The sequence below is a fragment of the Sphaeramia orbicularis genome, chromosome 22 (assembly GCF_902148855.1).
Source record: "Sphaeramia orbicularis chromosome 22, fSphaOr1.1, whole genome shotgun sequence".
In the NCBI taxonomy this organism is placed as follows: Eukaryota; Metazoa; Chordata; class Actinopteri; order Kurtiformes; family Apogonidae; genus Sphaeramia; species Sphaeramia orbicularis.
In genome coordinates this window covers 34,081,062-34,093,200 of record NC_043978.1, presented here as the reverse complement: position 1 = coordinate 34,093,200, position 12,139 = coordinate 34,081,062, and the positions used below count along the sequence as shown (strand labels likewise).

Sequence of the window (12,139 nt, the reverse complement as noted above, 5' to 3'; positions counted from 1 at the left end):
GAACTATCTGAATCAGTCAAAAAGTCTGACAGGTGCACTGAAAACAGAAGGGGAGTCATACTGAGTCAACTTGAATGTAAAGGAAAGTGAAGTGAACGCAGCGCTGCCAGTGCCTCAGGGTACAGTAAATGAGTAAGCTGAGTGGGAATTCCAAAAGGAAATGTGTCATGAACACACTTTCTCTAACAAGCAGCAGATGATTCATCTGAAGGTAATGAATCAAAGTGTTAAAATCACCATGCAGACTACTATAAGGTAATGTTACCGCAAATTTATGTAATGCCACCTTTAAAACTTAAAGACTTCTTTTCACTGAACGCTGGAATATGTTATTTTTGGCAATGTCAAGCAAGGCATTTGCCCTGTGCTGCAATAAAGCATGTTGGATCTTAACTTACGGGCAGCTATTTTCTTTATGCTTCAAATAGACAGCACCTCAATTCAGCCATGCATCAGTGCAGATGTCTGAGTGACGGATATGTTCAGAAATGTTGTTTTTAATGTGTGATGGATAATGGCCTGTTGATGATGTAGCCTATAAAGCAGCACCTCCATCTGACAGACTCAACAAGAGCCAGAAATGAATACTGGACATCAGCCTCGTCTATCACTTCACTTCAGGGTTGAGCAGTGAGTGGTTTCTCACTTCTGCAGCACAAAGACATCTTAAAAGAGGAAAGCATCAATCACAAGCAGCTCATAACCTATAACAACAGGGCCATTAGTCTTTTTTAATCAAAGGCAAAGCTTAAAGCAGGTGAGCAGATGGTAAAGCATTTGCTGAATCTTCCTGTTGCTTGTAAAGTGCCCATAAATTGACCATATAAATGATCCTTTTCCTAAAGGCAAGGTACATTTTAATGACACATAAAAAAAGATTTTTCATTTATATTTCAGTGTCTTTGAAGGTGAGCTTTTCAAATCCCTCCTGATTATTATGTAAACACCCTCCCATCAAGTGATTATCATGCTTTGTCCGTATGGAACAAACAAGACTGGATGCACGAGGGTTCATTTAACAAAAAGAATAGAAGTTTAATATGGAAACAACCCATCATCCTGTTTGGTGTTGTATAGAGACAAAAAGAGAGGGATTTTCTGCACAGAGTTAGAGGGCCATCGCTGAAACAGGTGTTTCTGATCATGGAGTAAATTCACAAATGTTCACCAGCCAAGACTCCGGTAGAGCCACTACAATACATGGCCACAGGCAACAATGTGTATCCACAAAACTGGGGCACACATACACTGATGTAGTCTGTGCCATTCTTCTACTACAATGTAAATATATTGTAATGTGTAGTAATGGGAGGAAATTGTGATAATGCAGTGCTACATTACTGACTGACTCTCAAAACAGTTCAAATACAGTTCAGCCATTCATTGCTGCTCATTAGAATATTCCTATTGAGATTGTAATCAGCCCAGTGTTTAACCTCAGCAATTATTCTATGTCCTGCCATGACCCTGATGACAAAATGCCTGCCTTATGATAACTCCTATTTAGCTGAAGTACTGAGCTCTCCTGCCATTAGGTGCATTAAATCGCTTTATATTTATTAGGCAACACTTTGTAGTCATTTTCTGTGGTTTCTGGAGTTACATCATCTCTTGGTTTGCCTTACAGGAAGAAACATTCCTCTAAAGTGGGCCACCACCACTTTACAGTAAACCACATGGACTGATGTACTGTAAAATAGGTCACACAGATTACTTTAAAAGTATTCTCCGGTAGTGAACTGACATGGAATGAAAAGTTTGTTTAAGACAAGTAAAGCATTTTTATGGTAGACTGTGGAGTTCTTGGCTGCAACTCTTACCCAACAAGTCTCCTTGTGCTGGCAGAACTTTGCTTGCTGCTTTGCCTGCGGTTCACTCTGGTTCTGTGCTGTGGAGAGTTCTGGCTGACCGGGTGTCTGGCGGTGCGCAGCGCACCCTCCCGAGGCGCAGAAGCGGGGTCTTCCCGGGGGGTGTCTGCAGCCTGAGTCGGTGTTGTTTTACGTGCATGACCGTCAGCTTTTGGGGACTTTGCGACCCTTGGAACGCGGATCAGAGTTTTAGGCTCACTGTGAATGGTCCCATTGGGAGATTCACCCGACGGCGTGGAGGATGCCCCATCCTCTGGTCCCCTTGGCGAATGACCTTGACTTCTTACCGGGGACTGCTGCTGTTGGTTCCAACCCGGCCGACCTGCGTCTGCCCCCTCTTTGCGCTCACCTGTTGTGTCCTTGTGACTCTCACCAGTCCTCTGCAGTGCAAAAACCAGAACAACTAAAACAGCAAATCCTGCACGCTTCATTTTGAGGAGTTGAAGTTTTAAAACTACCGCGTAAAAAGGCGCACCGCGTAACAGCTTTAATGAGAGCCACTAATACGTGAGGAAATTTAAAAAAAATAATAATCTGCGACTCGTTCAATAAGACTGCATCCTCTCCCAGGAATGGAAAAATCCTGGATATCTCTTCATAATGCCCAGGTAAGAAATATACAGAATACCTTCAGGTTAACAAATCAGCACCTTACTACAGTCCAAAAGTGAGAAGCTCACAGGTTTACTTCTTCCAGCGCTGAAAAAATATTATTTCAAGCAAACATTATTCCATCTGTTTTAGTTTATGTTAAACATGAAAAGAGGCACAGAGAGAGCAGCTCGTTGGCTCCAGGGCTGCTGAAGCTGTACTCCTACTCCAAGTGAGAGGACTCGAGTTTGAATCGTGCTCCCATGAATATCACCACCTCCTTGGATCTGAAGTCACCGGGAATTTTTGTAGGGATTGCATGCGCTTTGCAAGAAGAAACTCCCCCTTGTCTGCTGTATTGTTGCTTCCACTCACTGCGCCGCTCGCTCCATATGCCCACACGCACTTTCTCTGCCAAGTTACATCATGTTACTGTGCGTCTTTTCTGTGCTTCTTTTGAGCAGGGCTAAAGGAATTACAATGAAAGCAGCTGCGTGAATCGTTGCTTTCATTCTAAATTTAAGTGGACAAGAGAATTAAAAGACTCCAAAAAGCGCTGATTGTTGGAGCCTGAAGTGATTTTTTTAACCTTAATTATTAAAGTTAATGCAGCCTGTTGTGGGGGAAAAAAAATAGTTTTGGCTACATGTTTGAATCAAAATATGAACCACTTTATTTGTAATCCCTGCATTAGACTTATTTAGATTACCAGACTTTAAAATGTGCTTTCTGACAATATTGCATGTGTACAGACAGGATTTCCAAACAGCAGTAAAATGTATGGGGACACTCACAGTTCAAACTCAATCTGAAACCTTGGAAAACTGGTTGGGTTATGTAACAGATCCCATTCATCTGCCTCTCTCATCCATGCTGCATCATCACTTTCCCTATGACTGTCTGGAAACAACACATTTCTCTTCTCCCATAAGATCTTAAACAACCCAAAGCATGTTGGCTCCCTCTCCTCATTCAACCCACAAAGATGTACGCCTGTCTCTCTCATGAGTGGGTCCTGAGCTCTACTACCACTCTCAGGACTGCCATCCAAAACACACAGCAGAGGAGGACTAGAAGTCAGCTCATTCATTCTCTTTCCCACTCTAACTGAAACATACAAACTTCTCAATACACCATGACAAATGTTAATGACTGAACACTTTTCAGAGAAAGATTCTGCCACCTGAATACTGCTGTCACTTATCTGTTAAATCAGCAAGGTAATATGTCATGCTTGTTGACGGAGGTGGAGTGTCATGGCAAGTTGCAGCTCATCTTCCAACTGTTTCCAACCCATGAGAAATCTAATTAGAGAAGGAGGTTGCAGTTGTCTTATGACTGTCCAGCTGTCTCACCCCACCCCCAGGCCGAATGGCTTCAGTGTGTCCATGGCTGCACAGAAAAAGACCATGGCCAGTTGACCCCAGCATCCTTGAGGGTGGCAGGGACATGTACAGACAGATCAGTGAGATGCTATCGGACAAGAGGAGAGCAGCGGCCTGTAACAGCCTCACTCACTTCACTCCTTTAATTGTTTCTGCATCCTGTTTCCACACGATCTGTGGAACCATGTTATGAAAGTGGGCCTTAACGTGGCCCAGTTTGACACAATTTGCAGCATCTGGAGGAACTCTAGAATAAATACCAGGAGGATGTCTCTGGCTATGACCGACGCTTCTACACAAAGAGTTCTTTGAAAACTCTGGCATGACAACCAAGCCACTCCTATCATCTTTCAAATGCAGAGCAGAATTATAACTGCATTACACTGCACAGTTTCTTACAAAGCACAGGGTAGTAGTAACAAAAACAAAGTCCAAGTCTTGTAATTAGTCTGACGCAAACAACTTGAATGTGTGCGCATTTGATTGAGAAAGCTCAAGATGGATTTGGTTTGCTTCCAAACTACTAAGTGCTGTTAATTGTGGCATTATCCACACATATTTGGTCATTTACATTTTGAGGATAGAGGATAATCTTCTGATGCCCCCTAATGAGTAATTAGAGGGGGCCATACAACTATTTACCTGGGAGCTTGACCCAAGAGAGACACATTTGCATCCACATAGTTGCAGGATCCAATGAAGGCCTCGTCACTGTTGAACGAGTTGAGGGTCAAAGTTCAAGTGTACCCATTAGAAAGCCAAACAGTATCATTACACTCAGAATGTAGGGCTCTCATTATAAGCAAGTGTTACCAGTGTATTCTTAGCCTCGGCTCCAGAATTTTAAGTGATCCATGTGAATTGGTCTCTGTGATGACTTTCAATGGACTGCACCAATAAGAAACGTCAATCTCTTCGTTAGCTACCTTTTACCGCATCAAAGCCTTCAGTTCTCCTTCCTCTTGCCCAGCAGCTAACATAATACTGACATTGTTCAGACTGGGCAGCAGGCTGAACCTGGGGGAAAACGTGGAAAAAGGAGGTTCGTTTGGCACAGAACTGCTTCGTAAAAGCTGAAATTATGTGCTATATTAATGTTGTTGTTTTTTTCATTGAACATGACAGCCTTTCCCTGGAACATATATTACAAAAGACCTCCATGGTACTTGTACAGGTCGAGCAGCGTACATTAAACAGGCATTCGTGCAACAAGAGGAAACAGTTGAAGATAGAGCAGGATAAATGTAATGTGCTAAGGCCAAGGACTACAGGGTCTTTCCCAGATTGTATGAATGAGGTGCTGTCAGCTGGGTAATAGAAGTAGGTCACATGGGTGTTATTTACAACAGTCACTTCCACTTTGCCTTTCATGATATTCATACTTTTTTATGTGGGTGTTGCAAGTGTTGGCTTAAAAAAACAAAGATTTTTGTTTGTTTGTGCTTCAAAGTTTTACATGCAAGCCTTCCACAGCATTTTTATACATTGCCTGAGACAAAGGGGGAATCTATCATCAAGGCATTCAAATAGTGGAATGATCCAGAAATATGTTAATGTTAGACAGACTTTACTATTGGCAAAGACCTCATGCATTTCATAGCAATGGCAAGACATTCATCCTGCAATACTTTACAGCTGAATGATCAGCTCAGTCATTTATGGGTGTGAGTTGTTAACAAAAGCTTTAAGCACTCAGCTCATGCGAAAGGACATCAGTGCTAAAAGAAATATGCAAGGAAACTGATACAGTCATTAGATCAAGTACTTTGCATTTGCAGAAGACCTTTGGATCATATGTTGCAGCAAGCGTTTGATATAGATGGATTTCTTTAACAACTATAACCAGCTGTGTGACAGCTACGTCAAATGAAGTCAGAAATTATGTTTAAGACCATTCTGTACAAATAAAATAGACAAAAATCCTATTTTGTAACTTAGGTATTGTTTATGCACTGAGAAAGTGATGTTATCACCATGGGACTGTGAGGTTTCTCAAGGTAGAGTCAAAGACTACATATAGAACTAAACAACGCAACATCATTTCCTCCTGCTATTCAAAAGTAAAGCCAAAATACCACAGCCATGGGAGATGCCATCTTATTTCTGTCAGCCAACTGCTGGCTTCACCTCCTTCTACATATTAGACAGCGGTTTTACAACATATTGTTATTATAGCCACCAGTCAACATCATTAAAAAAGATGACAACTGGGACACAAGTCAGCTAGACAAAACCAGCCTAAAAAGACAGAGATCAGCTTTGGGAAAATTTTACTGGACACACCTCCTGTTGTCTAACAAGCTTGGACCAGCCACCAGTACACATTTGAAGCTTTTGGCCTCGCTTATGGGGAGCTGTGGTGGCGTCCATTCCTGTCTATGGATTGATTGGATAGTTTTGTGTCTTACAGGAGCCACGGTTTATAGGCAGAATTCAGAAGCCTCCTTGTCTTGCTCCAGATGTTTAAGGTTAGCAAACAGAGGCTTGGGGAGCAAATTTGTGTGTCTGCTACATGTCCAGTCATCTACAGGCCACATGGAGCTGGTGTGGTAGATACTGTTGCCTTTCTCTCCAAACTCATGTAAGTGAATGCAAATATGCAAACAGTTAACGCAATGTCGTCATTGATTAGCTACTTTGAGCTGATTAACAAACAGGGCCGTATTTGATGCTGGTGTAGGTAAAAAGGTTAAAACAATGCACACACAAGAAACACAGGGGAGAAGAGTCTTAGGATTCATTACAATTTATGGGTCTAGTTTATCACGTAAAAATGATATTATCAACGACAGTCTCGGTGGGCTGCTGAAATATGCACTGGCTAATGTTTTCACTCTGGTCAGTTGTGTAAATGTTTCCTAAATCCTCCACATAAGCCTTGAATTTTGTGGTGTAGCCCTTCTGTCTGTTGAAGCTTGATTTAAAAGTGTCTCCTATGAACAATACAGGGAATGATGTCACGCTCCTACATGATAAATGCCACTGGAGCAGATTCAAGGGGCGGATGGTGCTGGTAGCCAATTAGGTCAAATAATAACTTGCCGTAACTTTCCAGAAAACATACATTTTCTAGAGATGCGGGATCTTCTGCTCATCAGCCATGTGGGTTCTAAATCATTCAGATATATATTTAATTGATCAGAGTCTAAAATGTTGGCAGTGATGTTTAATTTAGCATGGGAGAGCGATTGTGTTCTGTGCGAAATGGGCAAAGTTTGGATTGTTAGGCAAAAGAAAAAGAAAGAATTTAAACAAGAGGTTAAACTGTGTCATTTATCATATAATCCAAGCTTCTGCACTCTATTTTCCTCCTTCCCTTTGATTTTCCTGGCCCTTCACCCTGGGCTCAGTTTGCATCTCCATCTGCTGGCAATTGCAAGACAGGAGCTCTTCCTCTGGCCCTCCTGGCTGTGACCTGGTCACAAGACCCACAAGGCCAGTTCAACGCCTCATCTGGCATTATGTCCTGAAGGGGGTGATAGACGGCCACGTGCCTCACAGCTTCAGTCCGTCTTCACATTGTTTGACACTGTCTCCACCATCCGACCACGGAAAATCAAGGTCAAGCATTTTCCACATTAGCAGCTTTACCAGGAGGATAGAAATGGATATCTGCTGCAATTACCCTCCACCCCTCAAAACAGAAAAAAACTGTTCCACATGCTTATCTCCCAAGAGTGCAGCATTATTAGATGATGGCTTTATTCAACACAGTTTCATAACAGACAATATCAATGATGCACAAGCAATATTAGACGGGATATTTTAGAAATTGGGGGAAAGGTGAGACGGGCACCCCTGAGTTCATGACAACTGTCTGGCACCAAACACCAGTGAGTTTATAGTAGTTAACCATTGAGATCCAGCGTGTGTCATTTCCAGACATGCAATTTGTGCATTAAAAAGTAAAAGGAAAAACTGATGTAAAATAATAATAATAAATTGTCTCCCTGGTGATATAATGTAAAACAACATGCCCAGCTTTTCACTAAGATTGAAAGGCTACTTTAGAGATTTCCTCTTTTTATATGAGTGTCATTCAGGTGTAATAAAACAGCTTTTATTTTTGTACCAGGACCCTTTAACATGCTGTTCATACTTACAGAGGAGCAGTTATTCTCTACTCCACTTTGCTCTTATAATTACCTCCGGATGGTCTCTCCTTTTTCAGCAACAAAATTATCTATAATCTTAATAATGTTCTATGTAAATACCTATATGTCAAATACCCAAATATTTGTCTCAGTTCTTGGTCTATGTGCAGTTTGACTACTATTATTTCCTCCTGTGAAACTTGCTTCATGCTCTCTAGACCCACAGGCTTATTTTAGGGCTTCTAGAGTAAACAGTTGTGGCAAAATGTTAACAACGCACACACTCAGACACTGTGAATGTCTGACCCGTAAGACGCCCACTTAACAGGCAGTGACTGCACGCAGGATAAAGGAAAGATTTACAAAAAAAGTTCAGTTGTTTTGATATTAGACTGCAGCCTGTTGAGTAACACAGGTTTAGGTCTGTTTACTTTCACTGCTGGGAATGAATGATGCATAAACCCCATTTGGTGGTTGACTCACTGATGACACGTGCCTTCCAGCCCGAGAAAACACATCGACTTGGTATGGTGCTGTGGTTTGGGTCAAAAAAACTGTTAGTTATGTTTTCAAGCAGTGATCTGTCTGTAGGTAAGGTGCATGTAGTGTTCATGTTTGATAACTGCTGATGCTGTTGGTTGGGCCTCACGCTTGGTTAAGCTGTAAGCAGAGAATCATGTGCTCTCTTCAGCAACAGTTAGGTGAATGAAAAATCTTCTTCACTGCCCCCAATTAACTGTGAAGGTCGAGCGCCAGAAAGTTATGATGCGATTTAACCCCCCGCATGAGGTCAATTTGACCTGAATAGCTTCCTATTAAGCATGATAAATTTGTTATTTTTCAATCCATTAAACCTTTTCCCCATAGTCCATTTAGTCAGAAAAAAACTTGCTGTGGCCTGCTTTAACCTAAGTTCTGTTTACAGTGAGAAAACTTCGAGGAGAAAGGGAATGACACAACAATTAGCGGAGATAACTTCAAAGTGTTTTGTGCCACAGCCCTCTGCTAATTATCTGTCACCAGCAATGGGTGGGGATCCCTCCAGCGTGAGGGTCAATAGGGTAACATCAACAGCAGCATATAACAGGGACTGAACTTCAGGTCAGCGTGTAGAACATCCATCAATGAAACACGTTGTTACCACTCCGTGGGACAAGAAGAACAGACGTGAGGATCAGGGAGGAAGCCTCACTGACTGCACTGACCTGTCTGGTAGAGCCCCCAGGCAGACCCAAACTGAGGGCTCTGACAGAAAAATGCCCTATTCATCATGGCTTTTTAGTGGAATGTCTTTGAACAGCTTTTCTTATTCTTATTTTGATTCCATGCCTAAACAATAGATAGATAGATAGATAGATAGATAGATAGATAGATAGATAGATAGATAGATAGATAGATAGATAGATAGATAGATAGATAGATAGATAGATAGATAGATAGATAGATAGATAGATAGATAGATAGATAGATAGATAGATAGATAGATGTGTCTGCAAAATAAGCCTACTTCCCGGATGTCTCTCGTCGCTGCCCAGCTCGTAAATCACACTCCTCAGGGAGCTGTTGGGCTGGACACATTATTGTGCAATACTGTCTACAAGCTAACACTAAGCTTCGTCCACTATTCCCATACACACTCACAAATTGGCGTGTTCTCAATGGAGTGTGAAGTCATGGCATGGTTGCAGGGTTTCAGTCAGCCCATGTGGAACTGCCTTTCCCTCCCACTCGGCGATGCCGCAGCAGTGGGGTTTAAATCACCCCAGGCAAAGATGACAACGACAAAACTGAAAACAGAAAACAGCAACAGAAACATCGAAACTGTTCTTCTCATCAGTTCACACTATTGGTTTCCACAAAAACACAGAGGAACAACCGCAGAATTTATTCTGTGTTAACATTCCAGTTCACTGTAATGTAAAAGTATTCATATGACTCTACCTCAGCCTGCTGGTACAGCTGAGTTTTATACTGGTGCACTCTGTAGGGAGCAGGAAGAGAGGCCCCGTGTGTCCAGAGTCCTGTCTCCTGAGCAGCACTAACCACTCAGCAGGCATCAAGGGCGAATGTTCATTAGGGAGCCAAGTTTAATAAGCCTGCAGACAGACATGCTGCTAAACAGCCTCAAGTGCCAGAAGAGGTGAGTTTACTGATCCTGCTGATCCTCATGACTTCACATGGCATCATGAGCAACACATCTACATGACCCAGGAGTCACCTATACACATACATTACCACGAGGTTAAGGGGTAAAGTATGCGAAATGCAACGAGTGTTGGATGAAACTGCATCAGAGTTAAGGAGGTGGGGGATGGGGTTTGCTTTATATCTGCAAAAAGATGCACCGACTTTCATGAAACTTGGTAGAATGATAGGACAGAGACAAACACAAAAAAGTATGGAGGCAGGAGAAGATCTTAGACAGGTAACAGTTAAATATAAAAAAAAAAAAAAAAAAAAAAAAAAAACATAACCAACTGGCACCAGCAGATGAATTAAAACAAAAATCTTACCATGGTAACAGTCAGGTACATTAACCAATGGCACCAATGGACAAAAAAGAGAAAGCATAGGTCATAATTTGTGGTTTGTTTGTGGTTTAATAATATTGTGGTACAAGTAGGAGACTATTGGCCTTGGCAGAGAGCTCCATTCGCTGAGTGCCCTTCTAGTTATTATAAAGTCGATGGAGCATGTGCAGTATGTGCTTCTCCATCTCCATCATCAACTAATGGTTTTACACTCAAGGCATTCACAGGGGCTCAGGGCAATTACAGCACCATTATTTAGACTAAAGATGGAAGATTCCAATCTGCCTGGTTTAACTGTTGATGAAAACTTAATCAAAGATACCCTGACTAAAGACGTCTTTTGCCAGAAATGTATTGATGTAATGCTAACCCGCAGCTAATTACATTAGGCTTCGATTACTGTGAGTCAGTTGTTTCAGATTCCTGATGTTCACCTAAAGGTAAATAGTTTTGTGGTTCAGTGGAGTGGATTTATTAACTATGATGGGAGAGATTAGATACATAGTAGGCAAATTTAGTTTCTTTTACCTTTGGTTTTGATCATATAAAGAAGAAAATAGATTTTTAAAAATGCGTGTGCGTTTGGTTCATGGTTTGGACCTCACCTGTTGCAACAGCTTAAACTGTCACTTATCTCACAAAATGATCATTTAGTTAACAGGTAGTGTCCTGATTTGCTATTTGTCTATGGATAAGATGTTAAAATCCCTCTCTTGATTGTTATGGAAAATAGTTGTTTATTCAGATAATGGGGCCAGTTTTCCCACAGGACTCCGCTAAACCGACTCAGCCTATGGTTTCCTTTTGAGGACGCCAAGGCCAATTGCGAGCTATTAATGACTGATGCTAGTTTGGCATTGATCTAAATGTATTGGTCTTCCAAAACATTTCCTTTACCTCTAAAAACCAGACTGTAAACCTGATGTCATCTTGTGAATACCACCACACCCTACTACTACCAGTCTGTCAGCCTACATCTGCTCCTATGGTCATACCAGATAATGCAACTGTATCACATCTATCAACCCACTCCAAGAGAAGCTTTTTATTAAAATAAATTAGACTCCCCAGGCTAAAGATAAGAACAGGGTTTTCACAGCCTTAGTTTGTTTTCAGTGACAAATCTTAGGCTGCAAGGCATCTGTAACAAGCACTAAAATGAGATATGAAAACACAAGGGCATATCAAGGCTGTACTTTATCACTCTTTCATTAAGAAATGAATTGATTCTATGATAACTGATTCAGTGTTATTTCTGCAATCTCTTTATACTTTTTGTACAAAATGAATACCCAGCCTCCTTTCTCAATGCAAAGTCTTGGCACAGTCCACAGCAGTATTTATCTAAGGAAAAGGTACTTTTCAAAACGAATAAAAACAGGATGACAGCTGAGTAGAAAAATACACGATGACAGACAGTACAATTATCAAGAGCTGTTAACAAAACGATAAGGTCATAAAATTGTCCTTCAACTGTTTCTACTTAACGGTGCTGGCCCCAAGATAAGATAACCCAGAGGAATCAATCACAAGGCTTGTATGTTAGGACTTGCATGACAGACCTTGATATAAGTCCACTCTGTGTGGGATGTTTAGACAAATTTCAGAGAAAAATGTGGCTTAAAATCTTGCACATTTTGTTCTGTACCATGTTTTGTGTTTGGAAATTG

The 12,139-nt window shown here is 41.4% G+C and overlaps 1 protein-coding gene across 1 annotated transcript in view; it reads right to left on the bottom strand.

The window, feature by feature from the left end:
• Window positions 1–2,877, bottom strand: part of LOC115413820 (latent-transforming growth factor beta-binding protein 2) — a 94,193-nt gene extending 91,316 nt beyond the window's left edge. Inside the window, 1 exon segment of the mRNA XM_030126928.1 lies at window positions 1,821–2,877. Coding sequence (XP_029982788.1) covers window positions 1,821–2,299 — 479 coding nt within the window. The 5' untranslated portion in view covers window positions 2,300–2,877.
• Between the last annotated feature and the right edge of the window lie 9,262 nt (window positions 2,878–12,139).